At 40.6% G+C, this 25,221-nt stretch overlaps 1 protein-coding gene across 1 annotated transcript in view; it reads right to left on the bottom strand.

Annotated features, from left to right (window-relative positions):
• The window catches only part of mthfd1l (methylenetetrahydrofolate dehydrogenase (NADP+ dependent) 1 like), a 47,799-nt gene that overhangs the window by 14,131 nt on the left and 8,447 nt on the right, over positions 1-25,221 (bottom strand). Inside the window, exons 13-21 of the mRNA XM_049590448.1 lie at positions 24,861-24,907; positions 23,415-23,522; positions 22,166-22,240; positions 21,045-21,147; positions 19,136-19,212; positions 16,197-16,337; positions 14,853-14,921; positions 8,510-8,621; positions 312-451 (exon numbers count right to left, since the gene is read on the bottom strand). Of these exons, the coding sequence (XP_049446405.1) occupies positions 312-451; positions 8,510-8,621; positions 14,853-14,921; positions 16,197-16,337; positions 19,136-19,212; positions 21,045-21,147; positions 22,166-22,240; positions 23,415-23,522; positions 24,861-24,907 (872 nt within the window). The remainder of the gene's footprint in view (positions 1-311; positions 452-8,509; positions 8,622-14,852; positions 14,922-16,196; positions 16,338-19,135; positions 19,213-21,044; positions 21,148-22,165; positions 22,241-23,414; positions 23,523-24,860; positions 24,908-25,221) is intronic.

The following is a 25,221-nucleotide window of genomic DNA, read 5'->3' as shown; positions in this document are numbered from 1 at the left end:
CACCATGTTTTTTGTGGTACATTTATTTGACCACACAGAGGAAAATTTAATCCATAAAATGGCACTGAAATCTCCATGCAACTTAGAGATGTGTCTTAGTAGGGTGCAATGTATATATCTGTTGTTTGTTTGATTAAGTCGGGTGATTTAGACAGTGTCACGTTCCAGTTTAGGTTGCTGAAAATAATTATGCCACTGATTGTTTGATTCTACAGCATCAGAAAAAAATGTGTGGGTATGTGCCAGGCTGCAGGACCACTTTATGATATTCTAAGGCAGCATTATGTAGAGAGAGAAAAGCAGCAACTTACATTTGGGCCACCGCCATGCATCTTCAACGCTCGTACAGTTGCAACCAGCACCACCACATTTGGCCTCAGCCCTGAAGCCCGACATTTGATGTTGAAGAACTTCTCCATCCCGATATCTGCCCCAAAACCAGCTTCTGTCACTGTGGAGGAGGAGACAAACATGAAGTTAAACATTCATATGTCTAAAAATCATCTATTGACTGCATTTTAAAATTCTGGTCATCAAGCAATGTTTTTTTTTTTTTTTTTTTTTTTTAACATCCTCTTTGCGCTCTTTAAGAGAAGAAATAAAAACTGCCAAATCGCCATCCAACTTCAGCAGCAGCACTGCAAAGAGAAACTGAAATAGGTAGTGCGATTCATGGTGATAGCTTAAACAGGCTGGCCTGCTTGAGCCGGTCATCTGTCTACATTCATCACGTTTATCCTCTCTACCTCTTTGTTTAATGTTTAATACCTCTTTTTCTCAAAACAACCTTAAATACACATCTGAGGTCAGTCATACATCTTTGAAGAATCATGGGAATAAGAGTCTAACCGTGTTTCTGTCTAAACAGCAACACTGCATTGAGTAATGGGTTCACTGTGAGGGCTCTCAAAGAGACAGAACAGCTCTGATATGGACGGCCCAACACACAGGCCTCTTGAACAGGCTCCAAACAAAGCAAATAGTCCACCTGGAATGACGGCCTTGCTAAGATAAGGTTTCCTGTTACCGATTGTGTGTGGGTGGGTGTGCATGTGCATGTGTGTGGCCATTGTACTACAACACTTGCTAGTGGGCCTAAAGCTAGAATTTTGGAGTTAGACTAACGTTGATTTCACGCTTACTTGTTTAGTCTGGTTTTAATGACTTCTGGTGTATTTTCTGTTCATTTGTCTATTTAGCTTGGTGGGAAAACTGTCATTTGAACTGTGGACAGGGTGAAAAATAACTGCACATACACCATCAAAAGGACCTCCAGATCAGCTCATGTGTACTGTGGTGGGGTTTGTTTATCATGAAGATGCAACATGACACCACCATGTGACATCTAGATGTCTTTAGACTGATCTGTCCATGTGACTATTGATGTAAATGGTAAATGAGCTGCACTTCAAAAGCACCTTTCTTGTCTTCTGACCACTCAAAGCACTTTTTACACAAATGAGTCACATTTACCCATTCACACACATTCACACACTGGTGGCTGAGGCTACCATACAAGTTGCCGAACATTGGTAGCAATTTGGGGTTCAGTATCTTGCCCAAGGATACTTGGGCAAGATACTGACATGCAGACTGGAGGAGCTGGGGATCAAACCCTGAGTCTTCCAACTGGCGGATGACACGCTCTACCTCTGAGCCACAGCTATCCCCTGTCTGCCCATGTAATGTGTGACTTAATAGCCTGGAACTTCAACATTTCTTCCTGCAATACTGTTTAAATGATGATTAAATAATGAGAGCCATGACTGAAGTGTTAGTTTTAGTCCTTCACTTTCAATGTACGCCAACAAGAACGCTTGTAAGGCCTAAAAAAAAAAAAATAAATAAATAAATAAATAAAAATAAAAAAAAAATCTGTTCAATAATCTAAAGGGACAGTTCACCCTCTTATCAAAAACACATATTTTCCTCTAACCTGTAGTGCTATTTATCACTCTAGATTATTCTGGTGTGAGCTGCTGATTGTTGGAGATATCTGCTGTAGAGATGTCTGCCTTCTCTCAAATATAATGGCATTAGATGGCACTCTATCTTAGATGGCGCTGTAAGTGCTAAAAACATACATTTGAAAGACTCAAAGGTAATGTCTCTTTCCAGAAATCCCCTGTCAACTGTATCCCAGCCTAGAAGGAAGCGTGCATCTACTGCTAGCTCCTCTAGCACCACTCAGCATGTTAACTTGACTGCTCAACTGAAGAGGAAGTCATTAATGTTAACGTCTCATGCTGTCATGAGCACAAGCCTCTCGTCCATGAGTAGATGCATGCTTCCTTCCACGTGGTGATAGGGTTGGTGGCTGTTGTTCGGTAAAAATAAAACAGTAGATGCATGCTTCCTTCTGCGTGGTAATACAGTGAAATGAAACTACTCACAACAAGGTCTGTGGTTTATCGTCAATGTCTGGGTCATGATTTCTGGAAAGAGACACTGCTGTTGAGTTTCTCAAATGTATTTTTTTGGAGCTTTGTACTGTCCCTTTAAGACCAATAAAATATGTCCAGGTTTATCTGTGCAAACACTAAAAAATAATGCTCAGTCAGAATACATGGCACATTTCAGAAGAAAACAAAGTTATAAAATGGCACCGAAATCAACATGGATATCTACAGAGAGAAAGAGAGGTAGAGTCAGAGTACAGTTACATAAGACTCAAGGGTTAAGGGTGAAAGGGTGGTTTGATTTAACAGCTAAGGTTTACTGCAGATACAGCTATTTTATTACTGTAATAAAGATCTATTAGTTTTTAAGTTATATCCCACCAGAGCATCAGTTGCTCACTGTAACTGGGGAGCAGGCCAAAACTTTACTCAATCTTCCCTGAATTCCCTGCGCAGTCCAAACCAGTTATAATGTATGTGTGAACACAGCCTATAGGACACCATGACCATCAGCTTACCCTCTTAACATTTTATTCAGTTAAAAGAACAATAATGAAATGTGACAGGAGAGCATGTCAGGAAACAAATTCAATTATGTGCATGTTTTTTACGTGCTTGTGTGCGTGCAAAGATTTTATCTATACAGTAAATACTGTTTCACAGACTGCAGTTAAACTGTCACTTCCTTTAGGATGACAAATATATTACGTCAGGGGGGAAAAGAAGAAAAAAGCATGCATTGTTTGGTTATAAAAGGAGCATTATATACATACCAGGCTTTTGGTAAGAAAGAGTAATTCACCGTAGCTTTAAATTCTTGTGTATGACACTTTATCAAGCACATCTCCCTAAGGCTTCAGTGAGAAAAGAGGTGTCTCCATGAAGAAATGCATCACTCTGCTCTGTGTGGTTCTCTGCATTTATTATGGAGAAAGTGGAATTTATTTCAACAGAGAAAATACAGATAGCAAGGAAGGGAGAGTGAGAAGAGAGGCATGAAGACAGAAAGAGACAAGGAGCCGAAGAAAATTACAGAGACGAGAAAATCTGTGGGGGACAATGACATGAAGAAGAAGCATAATTTTATTGCTGGGCCTTCACAGTTTCTGGGAATATAAATGACAAATGTTGACGTTAAGCAGAAATTGTGGTTTGGGGGGCCTTGGCTGCATCATTTCCATCTTAAAAAGCCTCTCTGAGTAAAGAGCAACAAATAAAGCCTCGGGGATGAGCACAAGAATGCAACTTTATTTGGCCACAGACCGCTGACAGAGCGTCGTGTTTCTTGTTAGCGCCACACTAGAGCTTTGGCTCTGAATACTGAACCAGCCTTCCAATGAAAATCACATTCCTAGGTTCGGGATTTGTGGATACTCCCATAAATTGTGGGATCTCCCGCAAACTGAGCACAAGAGTATTCATACCACACATGCACAACAAGGCAGGGCAAAGAATAATAGAAGGGAAAAGAATGGAGACAAAGACAGCGAATATGTAATGACAGCATGTGCGACAAGCCTTCCACTATGACACCACAGTGGGCACGAGATTGATCCCAGAGGATGTCATGAGGAAACACTTGCAAGCTTCCTGTTCTGTGTGACAACCTTGAACTGCCCAGAGAGCATGAGGGGAAGAAGAGGTTGATGTTGCTGTGAGAGAAAAGAGAGCTGGATGGTGTTACTACATGTCAAAGCACTGGTATCAGCACCCATGCCAATAAAAACATGAACAGAAAAGGCTGGAAAGTGGGCTAGATCAACACAACCATCTACTTCCTGTTGAGAGTTTTCCCCAGTGAGCCATGTTGTATGTAACTGGGCTGCACCTAATGATTATTTTCATAATTGATAAATCAGCTGATGTGTTTTTTTGTTTATCAGTCATTCGGTTGCCTTTCAATTTTCATAAAACCAATGATATTTAGTTTACAATGATATACAACCTAAGTTTCAAAACAGTTGGGGCACTGTGTAAAACATAAATAAAAACAGAATGCAATGATTTGCATGACTATATTCAACTAAATACAGTACAAAGACGAGATAAACTGTAGTAATTTTTGTAAATTACCCTCTTTCTGAATTTCTGCGACACGTTCGAGGCATGTTTACCACTGTGATACATCATTTCTTCTCGACAGCACTCAGTAAGCATCTGGGAATTAAGGACACTAATTATTGAAGTTTTGAAAGTGAAACTTCTTTTTGAAGATTTACAAGTGCTTCCCAAAAAAATCTTCAAGATTTAAAGGTGAGATTTAAATCCCACCTGAACACTGTGAGAGATTAGTTTCTTTATACAGAAAGCGTCTTGAACATGGCATTGCAAACAAAGGCTTCTCCAAAAATTTAATAAATTTCCATTAGCCTTTTCAGTACTTTGTTTTCTGTGTCATTCCACTCAATTTCGCATATTTTTATGGACTGAAGTGTTCTGATTTCTTTATCTGTGTTGTTTTATTGAGTGAATACCAAAGTCTGGTCTAAATTCCATGTTAACAGCTGCATTTGAAATATGTTTAATAAAAATAGTGACATGTTAAATACTTTCTTCCCCCACTGTATATCAAAAAGGATTTGGTTTTTATTTCAATTTTACACAGCATCCCAAGTTTTTTGGACTTGAGGTTGTAAAACTAAGAAATGTCTCTATATTTGGAAATGCCCATTTTCTGTACTGTGTACCTTGGCCTTTATCGTAAACAAATAATTGATCTTAAAAGTTGGTGTTTATAAATCATCAATCAGCTAAATGATAAACCCACTAATCATTTTAGTGCTACATTATAAATTCATACTATCACACTATATGAGGGCTGTGATATAAAATATGCATTTGCATCTACATTTATGCACTTGTTTGTACATTAAATGGTGATCTTGATTAACTAACCAGTTCATGAATGCACAGTCTATACAGAAATCTAGGAAGGAGAACTGTGAGGCACTTTGACTACATTACTTAAATTACCACACGAATCAGAGTAAATCACTTGTAAGTTCAAGACAAGTTAAAGAAAGAACTGTATGAGTATTGAAATGTTTTTTAAGAGTGGTGTCACACAGGGTGTAGAGCTTGAAATACTTCGCATGCTGAATGTATCATCATTTCTCAGTGGCCACTTCTCCAAAAACCCAGATGATTTGTTGCTTTAGTTTTGGGAGGCTCAGTCTGCAGTGTGGGAAATCTTACAGCGAGTCAGTGTCAGGGGGTTATCTGCGTTCAGTACTCCAGACTGTTAATGATACAGGAATCCCTCACATCTGGCATGTGGAACTCATCCCCCGGCAGACCCCTCTAATAGCTGAATTTCTCCATTTTAAATCCAAGCGACTTGAAAAAACCCCCAGTAATACAGAACATGATGAAGCATGACCATGAGTATGTTCATACACTCCCCACCCCCCCACCAAACCTCAGTTCACAGAAAGTTCATGGATTTCCTCTGCCACATAAAAGGAGCTTGCATAGATTAATAAAGTGAACTGTATATTACTTAAAGACACCGTGGTGTGGCTATATCAGTGTCAAAGTCTAAAAGAATATTTCCAGTTTATTACAGTGAGTTCGGTTTCAATGTTTGTATTTTTAGCCATTATCTTTTCATTTTCCTGTCCTTTCCTATAATAATAATATTCCAATAATTCCCTTTCTCTGGTCGGAAGATTCATTAATTTGAGAAATTTGACTTGTGATACTGGGCTGTATAAATAAGACTGACTTAACATAAAGCTTTTAAACCTGCATTTGGTGATTTTATGGGCACTTGAGTAAAGATGAAACAAGACACAATATTGACATTTTATCACCATATAAAGTTGATATAGCAAAACTAGCATTTTCAACAAGTGAATGCTTCCATTCACATGATGGGACACGTGGGACCAGGGCGTTATCTTCTCAAGTATGTGCTCGGTTACCTCTATTAATTAAGTGTATGTACATAGTCCAAAAATGAGACAGTTTACAAAGTCTTGGTTTGTGGGTAAGGTTGTGCATCAGGGTCTGTCACTGAGCCTTGAGCTGCCAAGTCATATTGATCTATCTTGTTTATCATGATTAGTTTGTCCAAATACTGTTGCTTAACCATCTTAGCAGGCACAGGTAGCAGAGCGAGAACCTCACAAGATGGCACCTCCGTCCAAAAAATTTAACATGACTTAACGTCAACTTTGCATTCTCTATTGGTACTGGTATTGTAATTTTTTATGATACCTAGCCCTAAAGACAAATTATGATTACCAAGCAGCAACCTCTGGCACTAAGAAGATGAGGCCACTGTAGAATAGCCAAAGACTGCAGTTCCTTTAAGGGCCACTTGAGGCTGGCTCCAGAAGTGAGTCAATCCCCATAAACACCCACGTTACAATGCTTTACAGCAGAAATAAACATGTTCACAGCCTGGTACAAAAACTGGTTTTGGCCTCTATAGCTAAAACCAAAATATCCCCATTCATGACAACTATATGGGGAGTGAATTTTTATATGACTTTCCCATATACATTTTATTAAGGCTTTACGTTATGTATGATTAACGGTTAGGCAGCTTGAGAGCCAGCCTGTGTGCGAGGGGTCGCCACAGTCAGATCCACCTCTCACTCCTCCACAGCTACACCCTCTCGTCCAATATGGTCACTTCTGGCTCCAAAAAAACAAGACATCTAAGGCCAAAATACCGAAAACTAGGCTTCAAACAGCAGTCCACAAATCAATGGGTGATGTCATGGTAGCCACTTCCATTATTTCATACAGTCTATAGGGATTACTACTGACATTTTAAGTGCAGTTTTCGTTTAACTTCCAAAATAAGTGGCTTAGATAATCTAGATACATCCTGTCAGACTTTGTTGTCATCATATTTCAAGATCTTAGCAATTACTTTGGGTGTACATTGTTTTCATAACCAAAACTATGAAAATGAGACCCAAGCTGTAATAAATCACAATTATCCTGTCACTTGGAGATAAAACTAGATTTAATAAAGAGCTGACATGTTGTTCCAGACTGCATGCGCAGAAATATTAATTTTCTTAACTTTAGTGTTACGTTATTATTCCTTTCAGTGGTGCCAGTTTAAAGAAAGCAAAGTTTGTAACATCAGAGAAAAGAGCCTGAGAGGGAGGGAGCAGGGGAGAGGGGGTACATGCATCCCAGCTGCAGAGGGAGGAAAAGGAGGGAGGTCGAGTTCCTGGCATACCTGAGTGTCAGGTAACAAACACACAGACGGGGAAGGGAGGGAACGAGACAGACAGATGGAAAACGAGTGGGGTGTAGAGGTGGAGGTATAAAATACATACAAGCCACCCGCTTCTCGGCTCCAGTGTTGTGAAACCCAACTCTCCGCTCACGCTGCCTACACATTTGCCCAGCTCACAGATGACAGCTTGAGTAAATGTTGTGGTGCCCAAATAGTCACCCTTCTCTTTTTACCCGTTATTGCTCTCAATGAAAAAAACACTTGCCTCACACACATAAATACATGCTTTGACAAGATTTGTATGTGCATCAAATTCACCCGACAAACAACAACACACACACACACACACACACACACACACACACACACACACGCATTCCAAACATACTTCTGCAGCCAAAGTAAATGAGGACAGAAAGCGAGCAGCGGGATAGATAGACAGATAAAAATGGAAATACTCAAGTATGCTTTGACGTTGAAGGGATTAGTGTGGTTTACTCTAAAGCATTCCAAGGGCTCTTAAGATTATCAGTCAGCTTCCTTCCTTTCTCTAGTGTGTGTTTTTTACGCAATCTTTCCACCAGTTTCCTAGAAAGTTACGTAGCAGCAAGACACCAGAGCAGCACTAGTCAACCAGAGGGGTAAGAACAGAGCCAGAACCAGAACTAGGCAGAATGTAGGCCAAAGGTTACAGCAGCAGGGGAGTAAGCTGAAGTTCACAACTGGACTACATTGTAAATTATAGCTTAATCTTCCCTGCTAAAGAAGCTAAGGCCCTAAATTCCTCCACATCTGGGGCTCCTAAACTTGACAGTTACCATCTTGTCCGTCAACCCAAAAGGTTTTGTGGTTGTGCATCTGCTTTAGCTTGAGTGTGTGTGATCTGTATGTGTGAGCTGTGGGTTCTTACCCACAAAGCCGTCCCGTCCAACCAACTTCAAAGCCAGCTTGTCTGCCAGCACCGAGGAGTTGCCATGGGCAATGTTGGCAAAGGGCCCAGCATGGACAAACACTGGCGTACCCTGCAACAATTAGAGGGGCACACAAACATGCAGGAGGAGTTGAGAAAACAGTGTAACCCACAGCAACCCACCCGACCACGTTTAAATAAGGACTTAGCAGTTCTTTCTTAGTAGATTCAACATCTTTCAAAAACATAAATAAATATTGAAGTGTGGATGCACTTTGGCTGGGACAATGTTTGTCTAAACAGTAGGCACGAGTTAAGAGGTACTCAACTGGCATGTCAGCCTGACTGTGGGCCAGGCTTCCTTCACCTGCTGATTTGGATAACTCCCTAAAGGCTGGACACACACACAAACTAAAAGAGCACTTCAAGTTAAAGTTACTGCCTCTGGCAGGCGCTCAGGCCAGTACAACTACTTTCAGTGAGGAAGTGCAAAATGCAGCACATGTGATAAACACACTGATTGCTCAGTATGAATGGATCAAATAAATGTGAAAGGTCTCATTTTTAAAAGTAGAGCTTTGACTCTCAGACCTAACAGTTTGAATGTTTATTTCTCAGTAGTTAGGGTACCTGGTTCATTCCAGGGTGGGGGCTTCAAACCCCAGGGTGGGGGAGCCCCGCTGTGAGGAGCGTGCATGTACTCCCACTTCTTCTCACAGTCCAAAGACATGCAGGTTAATTGGTGACTCAAAATTAGGGATGCACCGAAATGAAAATTTGTGGCCGAAGCCGAAGCCGAATAATATTACTTGACCGAATACCGAGTACCGAATATCGTTGTTTAGTTTTTCATTAGTTTTTGCAGATGAACCCCCTCCAGATTAGTGTTGTCATGGTACCAAAATTGGATCCCACTGTACGATACCAATGAAAATATCATGGTTCTGAGTAGTATCACGATACCACAGCGAAAATGAGGCAGATGTGCGTTTTGTCATTTATAAAAAGATAAATCACTTTTCTATTATAGGCTACATCAATGATATTTCAATGGAATAAATTACTTATTGACTTATTCATACTTCAAAAACAGCATCAATGAGTGATGAACATAGGGGGGATCAAAATAAAATAAATAAATAAAATAAGAATCAACCAGCCCCCCTCCTCCCCTGACAAGTCCCTTCATAAGTAAAGAACAGTCCCTAAAGTGCGGTGAGGTTTGTGGGCCGTGAACGGCTCATTTCTCCTCTGACCCATCACATACCTGTGTTCGGCTGGCTCTATGTGTTAGCCCTGTGATAGTCTGGCAACCTGTCCAGAGTATACCCTGCCTCTCCCCTAGTGTTAGCTGGGATAGGCTCCAGCCCCCCCAGCGACTTACATCTTCAAATAAATTAAACAACATGGGTAGAATTCCCAAGATCTTCATACAGAGTTCCACACATTTTCATGGACAAAATTTCCAAAATTTCAAGGAATATCCTTTAAAAAAATAGTTTTAAACTGGCCTAGTGACCGTCTTACCCATTAGGTGATGAGAATTTAAAATATTAAATGATTTCCTCTTCACTAAACACCAAACTTTTTTTGATTGTGAACCCTGAAAATGTAGCCATTTCTACATCTAATCTTATATTACAGAGGAGCACACGAGTAGTAAAAAAGTGATTTTCGCTCTCAAAATGTTATTCACAGGATTTTTAGAGGTCTGAAGGGGTGAAAGTATCCCATGCTCTATAATAATAAAGCTATATACTATGTACACCACATTAACGTAAGAGTGTACCTTGGATATAAGTCAGAGTTTAGTTCTTGTGGCCATTGAGTGTTAAAAAGCATAGTAAAAATACTGTCCAAAAAAAAACCTGTAAAACTATGCGGGAATGTTAGCCTGGTTCCAGACCATAGACCCCGCCCACTCATCTGAGTAGGCTTGCATCTCTGGTCTGGCATACTTCAATGAATTTGCGATTTATCTCGTCCAAACGATGGACAGACCAGTTAACGCGGGGGTCTAGCGATTAGCCAATCAGCGCCACGCTGATGTCAAGCTGTACGCCGGTGGGTAACTGGTGAGGATAGCAACAATGGTGACCGCTACAGATCCTACAGACCACATTAACGATACTATGGAGGTATTTCGCCACTACTTGCGTTAATGGAGGACCAAATTAAGGAAGCTGCTAAACTGGATTTAACGGCGATGCAGCTGGGCGTGCACGACAACGGAGACATTTTAAACGGGCAATGCTCGCTTGTTTTCGGCACCCCCGAGGCATGGATACTAATGACGTCAGATTCTGGGTGAGTCGTTGATCTCTGCTGATTGGTTAGGGAAAAATCAAATTCCCTCCCCCTTGTAAATCGTCTTCAATGGAAGCCATGTCAGACTGAAGGTTCTGGGAGCTTCAGTCTGACACTCAGGCTACGGGAATGTGTTTGACAAAGAGAATAAATCTCACATTGATTTTTTTACAATTGCACCTGATGGTATTGTCTTCTCAACTGGGGTGATGCTCTGCTACTACTAGTTAAAACTCACAATTACTGTCAGCTTACAAGTTGTAGACCTGTCCTGAAACGTTTGTGGGCTCAGGCACTGTCATTCAAAGATATTTCACTGTGTGCATCCAGCTTAGACAAAGCAGGGCATCAAAGAATAAAGTTGCTGAGAAAAGGTCTACTGCTCAAGATCACAATCCTTCCGTTGCACTCGAGACAGACCTTAAAAAGGGAAATTACTGACAAAGCTGGTCAAGAAGAAAACTGGGAAAAGCAAACTGACCCATTGTTACACTGCATGTGAATTCCTTGAGAGGGAGGAAAGAGGAAGGATGGGAAGGACTTGCATGATTTTCTAAGCTTTTGTTTGCATACCTCTCCCTCTGCCTGCATAAACAGCCTCCCCTCGGAGGAGTAAATCAGCCATTTAACAAGGCTCTGACAAACACTGTCTATTTGTCTATGTAAAGTACAGATTACAGCAGCATATAGCTGCATGAAGAGAAGAAGGGTATGCATGGAAAAGAGAGGCAGATAAGAGGAAAAAGGGGACACAGTATAAAGACAAAAAACTCATTTTATTATTTTTATCCATTCTGTAACATGTTCCTTCCTTGATTCTAATGGAAAGTCAACACACGTCATATATTACGTGGATTTCCAGGTGTGTGTTTGCAACTCCTGAACTTTAACTTGACCCACTTTCCACTTTCCACATTCGTACATGAGAGACAGGGCTCAATCAGGCAATAAATAAGCCACAACAGGGCGATGACAGTGGAAATCAATGAAAAGCCAATTGTGTCACCTCTTAAACTGGTGAACAAGAGGATTATGGAGACTAGGGAAAAACAGGAAGGTGGAGATCATGTCACTGTTTCCTCCTCTTGCGCATCTCTTGCACTGTCCACTACACCAGCTGCAGACCAGCGCTACACTATTAAAATCTTCCCAGCCTAGATTTTCAGCCAGCAGAAGAATTCAACCTTGAGAGGATGGTGTCACAGGTCTGACTGTATACGCTGTAGTCTACAGCCTCTCCCCAGGAAAGATGCATGCGGTCTGTTCAGTGAAACGCCACGTAGACAGGATGTTTGAAAAATGTGGAGACTGACTGAGGTCTGCTTAATAGACACGTACACAGGGAGTGGGTTAAAAAACTATCCCTTTTCGTCATGTGCTATGTCTCCTCCAAACCCCATCTGAAACAACACAGAAACGTATGCTGTAACACACACAAACACCCCAGCTTCCATATGCCAACTCTATTCTCATGTGTGTGTCTGTATTCAACACAAACAATCCCAAGCGAAGAGGGCATGAAAGGGCACGGACTGTCAAGCTGGATGGAAATTTCTCATGGAGCTCTTCAGCCCCGTCGGTCACGATACCAGTTCCCTGACCAGAATCACAGGAAACCCACACAGGAAACGGTTTCACACAACAGAACCGCAATGCTTCCTACAAAAAAACAGAGTAACCAAATCTCTGCTGTGTGCAACACTCCACCCCCTCTACACCCTTGAAAGCACCCGTACTGTGTTTATTTTCCCCACCCAAGAGCCATGTAACCAAGCTTTCTGTTCAAAACCAACAAAGAGCTAACAAGATAAACCAGACGCCTTCGCCTGGATGTACAGACTCCAACATACTGCCCAGACACCAGAATGACCAGATAAGAAATGCAGCCTTGCTGTTCAAGGAGAAAAGTGTCATTTCAAAGATTATTAGAATTACCACTTCGCGCTTGTGTGCCTCCACTAACTGGTGAAGTTATAGTTTACAACCATGTCTGTCCAGACCCATATGTAGTTAGGACAGTAGATGCTTCAAATATGATGCTGCAAAGAAGCTACAAATTCTACAACAGGGATGGTCCCACACATCAGCACAGTTTCAAAGTGGACACCCAAGATTAGAGTCACCAATTCAGTATCTGACCAAATGTCACCCCGTCTCTTACTGAGTTATGACGTTGAGTATAAATTATGGTGTCACTGTGAAGCTGACCTTTGACCTTTTGGATATAAAATGTCATTGCTTCATCATTGTATCCTATTAGACATTTGTGAGAGTTGTTGTCATAATCAGTGTATGAATTACTGAGGTATGGCCAAAAATGTGTTTTGTGAGGTCATAGTGACCTTTGACCACAAAACTCTGGTCAGTTCATCTGTGAGTCCAAGCCAAATTTGAAGAAATTCCCTTAAGGCGTTCCTCAGATATCGCGTTCACGAGACAGGGACAGCTGGATGGACATCCCGAAAACATAAAGCCTCCAGCCATGGTTTTTTAATGCCTACTGCTACAGTGAGTGCAAGAAGTGATTGATACCAGCTTCAGGATAAAGTGATGATTTTAAAGTTAACATTCTCACCCATTAGTGCCAGGGTCTTCAACATGGGTCCGCAAACCCTGGGGGGTCCTCAGAGTTACTGCAGGGGGATCACTAAATTACTGTTGATCTTTTTTTTTTTTTTTTAAATTTTGTTTATAAATATTATTATAAATAAATAAATATTATTATATTTTGTTTGTTTTCAAAAATTAAAAATTTTCTGAAAACACATTTACATGAATCCACGACAATTTTGACTTTTCCAACAACTTTGCAAAAGTGGGGTTTCCTCCCTCACCTACCTGAGAAGCAAATACAGGTCAGGACTGCGGCCTGAGGCTGATATCGCCCTCTGCCTGACAATCTCCATACGGCCAATTTAATATGCAACTCCATTTTATATAATTTAGGGAGTAGGGGGTCCCTGCTCCGCCTCTCTTTCAGCTAAAGGGTCCTTGGCTGAAAAGGGGCCCAAAAGCACTGAAGACCTCTGCTTTAGTGGAGGGGTTAGTTGGTTAAAGGTCTAATGTGTAGGATTTAGTAGCATCTAGCAGAGAGGCTACAGAACTGAAACTTGTGTGCCAAGTATGTAGGAGAACTATGTTGGTTGAGAACGCGAGTGGCCCTATCTATAGCCAGTGTTGTGTTTGTCTGTTCTTGGCTACTGCAGAAATAACATGACAGCCCGCTGGAAGATGACCATCTACTAATGTGAATGGCTCTTTCTCAGGTAACAATGATTCTTATTTTCAGGTGATTATAAACTAATAAAAATACAGTTAAGAATATTTTATACCATTCCTGCCAATAGATGCCCCTAAATCCTACACACTGGACCTATAATGGGCCAGTCTTTTATTAACTTGGTACTTTTTTTAAGGGGGGTTTTTGCTGTAGCAGAGAGGATCAATACTAGATGTCTGGTTTGTTACCCTTTAAACCTCCACACTCCACTCCTCTCAATTTCTCCATCTATCACCCCAAGGGCTGGGCTTTTTCCACAGGCACAGTGACAGCGTGAGGTCACTGACAGTATATGTATAAATTTAAGAATATATATGTGTTAGTGCACATGCAAGAATTGTTTATTAGCCTGTGTGCTCACATGTCCAGTCATCTTTTAGAAATGTCTCAAAAGCTAAATAAAAGCCAGATGTTTTGAGAGACAGAGTTATAGTCGACAAATTGAACTATTTCCTCAGGACAGTATGAATCTGGATGGGGTTGCCCCTGAGAGCTCCACCTGTCCTCTGCACACACTGCTAAACTGCTATTAAGATAAAGAGCCATGGGAGGGAAAGGTCAATCTATCATCCTTTCTTAAAAAGCTCTCCATGGAGCACTCTTTCTCTGTCTTCCTTTTCTCTGACAGCAGTGCCTAGTGCAGACTCCCATTGTCCCTGTGAACTGCCAACTTATTTATTCTACAAGATATTCACCATGAGATGCTCAGTTGAGCAGGATAATGACTATTTAAGTGGGGTTATGTGCAAGTCTCACCTCGAGGGTCTGCATTAACGTGGGTTTGATGGCATCTTTCATTAACACTGCCAGAGCTCCGCTCACACCCTAACAGGAAGGAAGAAAGAAATATGAGGGTGGGGGTTGGAAACAAGAACAAGTTATTAGCACTCAGACAAAAATTTAACCTCATAAACAACTAATATTTATGTAAAGAAAGGGTAAATGATTGTCCAGATAATAAATGGTACTATAGTCTATTTGTAGGTCTCTCCCATAATATGCCTTGTCAGCAATCTAACCACACATTTAGTATACACACAGGCATATACCATATTCCCACTGGGACTGGCTCTGAGGTGTGGTCATGTTTTTGCATCCATCCTAATCAGAAAGACTAATGTAACTTTAGAGGGGCTCCTCCTCTACGGCTTTGAAACAACACAGGCTACAGTCTTAGGTGGGAAACCAGAACCAGCTGACCCCACAGATGGATCCGGTGAGAGGTGTGAAAACTCTGCTTAACATCTTAATTGCAGGTTACACCTACTGTAGAGCAGATATGTTGTTTTGAAAGGGGAAGTGGTGCATTAGTGTGTCTGGGACAAGTGGGAATTCAGAAATTTGTAAGCTGCAAGTCTGACAGAAAATTATGGTGATGAGGAATTATGTTTCACATGTTTTGTACATGTGTCTCCAAAACAACCAAAGGGCCTAAACTCAGAACCCATCGGCTGACGGTCTGAGGAAGATGAGCCTATGGGGGCGATGGCCAATATTTTGGGTGTTCGGGTGGAGCCAGAGGATATCAGGGAAAAGACTTCCTCTTTGATGTAAAATTATCATTCATCATTTCGGCATTCATCATTTCTGCTAATCTCTATACAAATAAATCAGCATACGTATGCAGTTCAATTCTTTAAAAAGCTAATAAAGCTAAATCATTGTCAGACCATAGCTGATAGGTTTCAAGATTGCATTTCGGTCAATGCACTCTGCGTGTGTCTGCAAGCAACTAAAGCTTACTGAAAAGTGTTTGGTCAATACTGCCTGGACTGCAAACAGAAACCAGAATGCTTCCAATACCAAAATCATGTCCTCTTGCCTTCAGATTCTGCATAAACACGCAGATATCTGTTTATGGAGATTAACAAGAGCCCAGCACCGCAGGTTTCCCTACCAAAAAATGTGGGACACACCTAACCTTCACATTTCTTCCTGCATGGTAATGACAGTTCAGATAAATGAGGAGACTTTCTCTAAGGAAGGAACTACAGCTGACTCGAGAAATTCGAAGATGTAGCAATGAAAGACCAACTGTGAGACTGTCAGGTTTAAAATCCCCACACTCCCTGAGTAAAAAGACCACACAGTAACACTCACCAGGTCCTCTGCGGTGACTGGCTGTCCTGAGCGGCTGGTCCCCACCACCATGCGCGCCAGTCTGTTTTTCATGTCCTCCAGGCTGTCTGCCAGAGCCAGGATGGCCATGATCTCGCTGGCCACTGCTATGTCGAACCCAGTCTGGAGTGTGAGAAAAAAAGAAAATCATACAGTGTAAACCACAAGGGCAACAAATTGAAGTATTGGTTACGTGGCCTGCAGACAATTCAGATGCACTTACCCACCATGAAATTAACAAACAGAAATTCTGTAGTTTCATGGTTGTTACTGTGTAAAATCATGTGAAGGTTTGCTGCTACAATGCTAAGCAGACTGTTTACACTTGAACATCCAAATAAATTTGACTTCATTGTAGAGGCCTACTTCACCCACAAAATGACTGAATGAAAATATCTGTTTACGATCTCTCATACAACTCGTGCAGTATAACCCAAGTGTCATTTATCCAGTTACATGCTCAGTACTTCCCAAACAGACAGCCCATTCTCTTCAAAGCCAGACTCCATTGACAAAAACAGTAACTTTACCTCACTGAACACAGGAGCTGCTGGTCTACTGCTGCCGTGATCAGTTGATTTGTTTGTGATGTTGTCTGACTTTGGTGAATCAGAACTAACCTTTAAAAACACCGAAGTCACACAATAGCACAAACTAACCAACTGCTTGAGACAGTGACAGAACAGCAGCTACAGTGGCCAGCGAAGTAAAATTACTGTTTTTGTCAATGGAGTCTGGCCTTGAAGAGAGCATAGATAAGTTTCAGTCTACAGTGGAGGCATGCGAGAAAATGTTTTCTTTGTGAATTCAATGTAACACTGGGTGAGAAACTGACAAACAAATGATCATTTTGTGGGTGAAGTTTCCTATAATAGGTGGCGACTGCTTAGTAAAGAATAATAGTTTTGAGAGAAAATAAAATGTCTTGCTTCCTGACTAACTCTGAAGACCACAGTGCTGCAGCAATCAGTGTGGGAAGAAAACTGGCAGATTTCCAGTGACTGGCAGACAACAGATTATCTAAACACTATAGTCACCAGCTTTATCACATGAGCGAGAGAATACAAATCATATGAGCATGGCCAACAATTAGCATGATAACTTTACGAAAATACATTAATATTAACATATTTAACTAGCTTTGTGATGTGACTTTCTGTATCCATTTATTTCAAACTGTCAGAAACAGAAAGAGACCGAGAAAAGTGAGAGAAAGTGAGTGAATGAGGAATTCCCAAAGGGGGAGAGTATGAAAACCAAAGCAGTCTCCATACCACGTCACAAGAAAAAAGAAACATAACTTAAACCACATCAGTCCACCAAGGAACACAACATTTCTACTCCCACTCCCAGTGATAATACCCTGAGGGGCTATAGTATGTCCACTGCTGGAGGAAGGTGGAGGACAAAGGAATGAAAAGGGAAACAGAATGGATGAACTGATGGCGGTAAATGTAAACATATGCTGAACTAGCTCAGAGGTTGTTCCAGGTGTGTGTGTGTGTGTGTGTGGGTCACTTTTCTCCTTCTTTAAACATTTGCTTTCACTTAAGCCTGCTTGCTTCCCATTGAGGTGAAGTGTTTATTTACAGGATTTCATTTAGCTGTCATTACTACAGACATATGGGTGAAATACATCTGGGCTTTATCATGGACAGAAGAGAGGGAAATGGAGGGGCGATGTGTCTGTGTGTGTGCGCATGGGAAAATGTTTTATTCACTCATAGTTTTACTGTACAATTACCTAAAAACACAAATCTCATGCCACCTTACTATCCATATCACACCCATGTTAATCCCTCCAGGATTTTGCGGGCTTTATAGGGGGATTTTTTCTTGTGAAATGTATTAATAATCAAAACCTCACTGTTCTGTTCTGAGTTTGGTATTTAAACTAAGATAATGTTACCCTTAACCATTCATGTCTACTCTAACTCAGCTTGTGTAACAGATCTGGATGCAACAGACATGTCATGGCGATATGTGTCATCTCTTGTCCACGCACTTCAGCCTCTCTCTGGGTGTGTTTTGCCATAGAAAAGTGTTTGTCAATCGATTTCGGTTTACCTACGCTTTCATGAGGGACACCAGGAAATTGCCTTGCATGGCTTCAGCAGTAATTTCTGTTAGTAAATGTGAGATGTTTGTGTCACACGTGTCTGCATCTTTACAACCAGAAACAACAAAGTGAGTTTGGTGATGCTGCGTGGAGGACTGCTATGATTGGTGAAACTCAGGGCAAACTACACTTATTGGTCAAATTTGTGGAAAAAACGCTATGATTGGACGAAATTGCAAGGTCATGCAGAATTCACGGGGATTGGTTGAAGAACATTTTCTGTTTCAGAGCTGAGAACACTACAGTAGAATAAAGCCCATTTGAGTCTAAAAAAGAAAAACATTCTCTGGGTCCACAAAATCAGTCTTCCATTCATTGTCTATGGAGCAGCACCAGACTTTAAACCCTATGACATCACAAGTTTGACTCTTCTCTGGTTCCTGGCTTTGAGAGAGAGTCGCTCACGTTCACAAATATTGATGGAACTTTCCCGGGCCGTGGAAATGACACAATGGAACTCTAAATTTAGGTGGTGTTCCCCTTTAATTGTTGCATCTGGGACATTGCAACATCCTAGAAGAGCTTGTTAAAGAAACCCACCCTCAAAGCCTCTGCAATGAAAACCCTGCGGTGATATCACTGTTTGTCACACTGTGTGAGTGACTGAAAAAATATTTGCAATGAGCTGGAATGTAACATATTCAGATCAGTGGATAACTGAGACCAAAACCGATACTGCAGAAACATTCTTATTCAGGTTATCGCAAAAATACACAAAACAAAGCTGGTGGGTGAAAAATATTTCAAAAGAACGTCACACATTCAGAGGGATCGAGATTGTGAAGGCATGAATGTTGCATACCTCTCTGATCTGTCCTTTCTCAGTGCTCGCTTGTCCTACTGTGATCTTCCTCAAGAAACGGTCATTTGTATCAACAACTAGAAACAAAGACAAAGAGAAAAGTTTAATTTCCGGCAGCATTTCTTAAAGCAAGATAACTGACACATCAATGACAGATATGACATCTAAACTTATTTAGAGGAGTAAATATAACTTGATCTGATACCTCAGACACACACAAAGATTTACTTTTTACAGCCTGAACCTCAGTGTGAAAATCCATTTTCACACATTGGTAAACAGACACAAATGCACATCCACAGGCCTGCACACACATACACACACCTAATCCCAATAACCGACAAGGAGAGATTCTTATCTGTTATTGTGAGTAGGTGATGACACACTCAAAGCGCTTATGCAATGACAGATTTGCTACTTAAAGTTTCTTTACTCAGCCCTTGGCCTATTCTCTGATAATGTGGCTAGAAATCTGTAGCTATACTGTTGTTATAATGAGCCCAGAAACCACATTAGTCAAACATTCTCCTCATGTTGGTTTGATAAAAAGTGAAGGGGAAAGGGAAAAAAAACATGCTTTGTTTCATGAACACATGACACATGGTTACACCCACGTAACATTAGGTTGTAAATCTGTTTTTAATCTCCAGGGTTCGTCTTTTAAGAGTGCCCTCTGGAGCCACCAGAGTAAATACCACATCAGTCATAGCAGCACCCGGCTGGTTGTTCTCACTGACAGCTTAAAACCAAACACAGCTACCACTGGGGCAGCTATTCCCTCTCCTGCTACACCCACATGTATTACCTTGTGACTGATGACTGCAACACTTTTACATTAGATGTGTTAAATCTATATGAACACAAGCCATAAAGAGTTGTCACAGGCCATTTTCACTGACGAGAACACCAACATATTTTCAAAAATGAAAAAATAATCTATTCTAATTTGAGACTGCATGTGACTCTGTAAAGTTTATGAAACATGAGATGTTTGACAAAACTTCTTTCATGAAAATTAGATTTGCGTGATAGTCATACTTTGTGTTGTGTAGCAAGCATTAGCATTTAATGCTCCAGGGAAATACATCAATATTAATTATGACATCAACAAAATATCCTTCATATCATTCTCCCAATTATGAGAAATGTTTGTGCCAGTGTGGTGGGCACAGCACACGCCATACAGAGTCCTGCATCGGGTCAGGTACCAGGAGGTGACCTGTTTTGTCTTAATTTTCTTTTCAGGTTCAGTTCTGAGTTAAACTAAGAACATGTGGGTTGGATCATGGCTGGTGGATGGCAAATGTCAAAATAAAACTGAGAAGAAGAATGATTTAATTAAATGTTTTGTGGTTTTAATCCTGTAACTGCTGGCTTTGTGCATCAGCTCTATCGTCTGTGCCAGCTGGAATATGACAGCCGCTTTAATCAGGAAAGTTACTGATGGGCATGTTAACTGTGGAGATGTGCTGCTATTTATTTTGAGAACAAGCAAAAAATACTTCTGCTTTTTTTTTTTTTAACCTGAATAACCTTTGTTTTAAGATATATTGTCAAAAGTTTCCCATGCATGAAATAAGATAAGATAGAACTTTATTTATCCCAAAGGAAATGCCCTCAACAATTGTTTTGAAAGCTGCATAGTTACAAAAGCATTTGTGGTTTTGGGTTGGGCTGCAGATCTTGTGATGGATGGCTGTGACTAACTTGTGGCGGGTGGCAGAGCGGGTGCAGTATTGCACGCAACTGCCAGTTCAGAGCAGGTTTTGAAAATCAGACCCTGGCAGGACTCTGACGCCATATAATGTCACCATTTGAGTAAATAACACAGTTGCAGTTAAAGTTTCAGTATTAGAAGGCTGAGACCAGATATAATGTTCAGAGTGAATTCCTACACTTCTATATATACCTCTCTGCCAGGTGATCTTGGAGGGGTCGAGGTCAAGACGAACAAAGGCGCTGACTTCCTGGGGTGAGAGAGATGCAGGATCTATTTTATTGATCCCAAGACGCTGGAATAGAAAAGAGAAAAAAGATCAGAGGATCATCTGTAAGTAGGGATACATACCAAGAACCGGTACAAAATTGATATGGCTTTCTGACTGGTCAGTACCTAAATATCAATACTTTTCTGGACAGATGGTGCTTCTGTTGGTATTCATACAACATTAAGTCATTCTAACTGGACTGGTATTTTTTAATTCCTAATTCTCCCTCAATAAAGACGAAGCTGCCAGCATCAGGTGATTACGTTTGACGTTGCGTACCTGGGTGTTAACATTCTGTGCTCTCCAGTCATGGTTGGGTAGTAATGGACTATGTGTAATTGAGATGACATAATCAGATTGCAAAAAATAAGCAACTATAATCATTTAAAATTGGATTTTTAAATTGTCATTTTGATTAAGCCTTTAAAAACACAGCAAAGCAAGTTTGACATACAGGGTTTTTTAGATAAGTGCTTCACTTCATAGCAGTAACTGATGGGTAATTTTGATTTGACCAACAGGAAATGCTGAATATGACAAATGCATTTTATTTTCATTGAAAATGATTTGACATGTTAAAAGAGAAAAAAAAAATGTGGGATTCAGATTTTTCTAGCATAAGGCGCAAGATTTTCAGTGTTTGAGTTTTAAGTAATCCAAAAGTATTCTGATGATTCACTGTCAGGTTCAAAAGGTTCACTGGTAGTGTTCCATTTAAAAACACATGTGACTCTTTATCTCTCACTCTGTCCATTAAAACCAATGAATATTTAATAGTCCTTTCAACATCTCATCATAGAGACATCACACACACACACATGTTCAAACTTCTCCTTCCTAGAAGCTTCATGGGACATAAACAAATATTTGGAGATGAGGACATGGTGGAGGGAAAGAGGGGATATTTTAAGATAGGCTCACTGAGGTCCCCTGGTGGACAAAAGCATATGTTTTTATTTTTAACAACAGCTCAACACAGCATGATCTGGCTATTTATGACTGATGACAAAAGAGATTCTGGCACTGCAGTGTTTGGACTTACACGTAGCCTGGAGATTTGGATGGGTGAAAATCTTCTGACTCCATTCACTGAAGGGACCAGTCTATTAAACAGGGCCTTGGAGGCAGAAGAAAACAATTAAATTAAGCCTGAGTGTGTATATATAAAGAGTATATGCATATAAAGTACATTTAATTGCATTTTGGAAGATAATAATGTTTTCTTGAATAGAATGCACCACACCAAATACACAATCACATAATGGATGTGACTGATTAATATAATTAGGCTGTAAAAAGCATGCTCTTACATAGATTAGTTAACTGTCTCTGTGACACATGGTTGATTTACTCACATCACAAGATAAGATTGTACACATAGTGAGGTTGAACCAAAAACAGAGCTATTAAACTAATCATATAGCCTGGTTCCAGACCATAGACCCCGCCCACTCATCTGAGTAGGCTTGCATCTCTGGTCTGGCATACTTCAGTGAATTTGCGATTTATCTCGTCCAAACGATGGACGGACCAATGAACGCCGGGGGTCTAGCGATTAGCCAATCAGCGCCACGCTGATGTCAAGCTGTGCGCTGGTGGGTAACTGGTGAGGATAGCAACAATGGCAACCGCTACAGATCCTACAGACCACATTATCGATGCTATCAAGGTATTTCGCCACTACTTGCGTTAATGGAGGACCAAATTAAGGAAGCTGCTAAACTGGATTTAACGGCGATGCAGCTGGGTGTGCACAACGACGGAGACATTTTAAACGGGCAATGCTCGCTTGTTTTCGGCTCCCCCGAGGCATGAATACTAATGACGTCAGATTCTGGGTGGGTCGTTGATCTCTACTGATTGGTTAGGGAAAAAAATCAAATTCCCTCCCCCTTGTAAATCGCCTTCAATGGAAGCCATGTCAGACTGAAGGTTCTGGGAGCTTCAGTCTGACACTCGGACTACTAATCATATACATTTGTTCACTGCATTTTTTTCCATTTTTGCAATTAATACCCAGAACATTCACATGTATGCATGACTGAAATACTTAATTTAGAAAGCTACGATTGAATAATAAACATAATGCATAATATCCTTTCTTAAATCACAGAGAAAAACATCTTAATAGTAAATCTCTAGCGTTTGGAATTTTGTACAAAAACAGGAAAATCAAGATTGTCATTATGAAAGCGTCCAGGTCAAAACAAAACAACAGGTTCACATTTCTGGGGGTGTATTACGATTACTACTATTATTATTATTACTAAGTGACATCATCTCAAAGTCACCTTGTCTGATTGCGTCGCCTCATGGAGCATCCTGGCATCGATGGCTGCTGCCAACAGGTTGTTGGCTGCTGTGATGGCGTGAATGTCACCAGTCAGATGGAGGTTGAACTGAAGGACAAGACAGACAAAACAGAGAAGGAAAAAAACTGTGAAAGAGAGGTGAAATCAAAGTATTAATCTTGTAACATAGTGGTACATATTGTGGTAGTCTGTATGGCACCAGTGGAAATAAAACTTCTAACAATAAAAATTTGTTTTCCCGTGATAAATGTGGCTTCAAATTAAGTAATCTCATGATTTTGCCAGGGGCTTAATAAACAAACATTAATTATATATATCAGATAAAATGAATAAATTAGGCAAATACAGTCACTGCAGCAGCACATAGCCAGTTGCAGCAGACCCAGATGAGTCAGGTCGTGGCATTTCTAGAATTTGACAAAATTCGGGGCTTTGATCCTCTTCTAGCACTGTTTTTAATATAGACTTTTTTAAAATTCCCTTTGTAGTGAATTATGACAAGGTCCAAACAGACAACTTAACCATTCTTATCTCTCAGGGATAAACAGCATTATCTTTCTGAGCCTTCTGTAAATCAGTTATAGCAGAAAGTAGCATAAAAGCAAATTAAAGTAGATAGTACAGAAAATAAAAATGACAGGTAAAGTAAACATAAAGAATGGTATAAACATATAAAAACAAATACAACAAAGAAAACTGAACTTAATAAATAGAGCCAGAATGTTGAGTTGTGTCTCCATAATACCCTAATCATTTTACAGAAAAGGAAAACCATTAAAAAAAATCCTACTTTCCAATGTATTCAAGAACTTGCCCTGCTGCATTCTTATTAAAGAAGTAAAACGCTTTATTGTGATGCTTTTTGCACACTCCAGCACATTATTTAAATTCAAAGTACAAAATAAATGCCAGTGTGAATCAGTTTATTTTCATTGTGAATTACAAAATGGTCAGTGGGCCTCCTGGCACCCTATCGTGGTCTAGATTTGGTCTGTAGGCTGTGAGTTGAGTATCACTGCCCTAGGTCTTTAAAAATATTATGTCTAATATTCTCTCTGTTTGGCATGAGGCCTTCGATTTAAAGGAAACAAAAACATTGTGAGGAGGTGAGAGGAGGGAGTGGTAAAAAAGCGGAATAAATCTGGTGTTTTGGTTTGAGAGAAGAAGGCTGCCTTGTTGAAAGCTCTGTGTCTCCAGATCCCTCTCACTCCTTCCTCCCTGCCTTTACGGACAGTGATTTAGTCACAGGCAATATTATGCCACAGCTCCAGGGGTTGTGTGTGTGTGTGTGTGTGTGTGTGTGTGTGTGTGTGTGTGTGTGTGTGTGTGTCTCTGTCTTAACTAGTGTAAGTCTTTGTGTGTCTTAGGTCTTTGAAGCCTGCGTTAGTCCTGCTAGGGAGCACTGAGAGTGTCAGTGTGTCTTACCTCCTCCATAGGGATGACCTGAGCATATCCCCCTCCTGCAGCTCCCCCTAGGCACAGAGAAGAGGCAGCACAGTCAGAGGCAGACAAACAGGACAGGGACACACAAAGGAGGAATGCTGAGTGGTGGACTCTGAGTGAACTACTCCACCCCTGCACGAAATGTAGCAGGGTATGAAACGCTAGCCACACGCTGACAAAGACAGCTTATCAAACAGTTACTTGAGACATTCCTAACTGCTGGTTTGGACGCCTGTCTGTGGCCTTGTCCAAACCCCAGTCAGTGTTTTCAATCAGAAGAGAAACAAAATGAAGAGTTTCATTACAAAATAACATCCACCATTTCAAACAGCTGGACATCTCC

This window comes from Epinephelus fuscoguttatus, linkage group LG11, assembly GCF_011397635.1.
Source record: "Epinephelus fuscoguttatus linkage group LG11, E.fuscoguttatus.final_Chr_v1".
In the NCBI taxonomy this organism is placed as follows: domain Eukaryota; kingdom Metazoa; phylum Chordata; class Actinopteri; order Perciformes; family Serranidae; genus Epinephelus; species Epinephelus fuscoguttatus.
The sequence above is the reverse complement of the archived record's forward strand: the minus strand, read 5'-3'. Positions and strand labels throughout refer to the sequence as shown.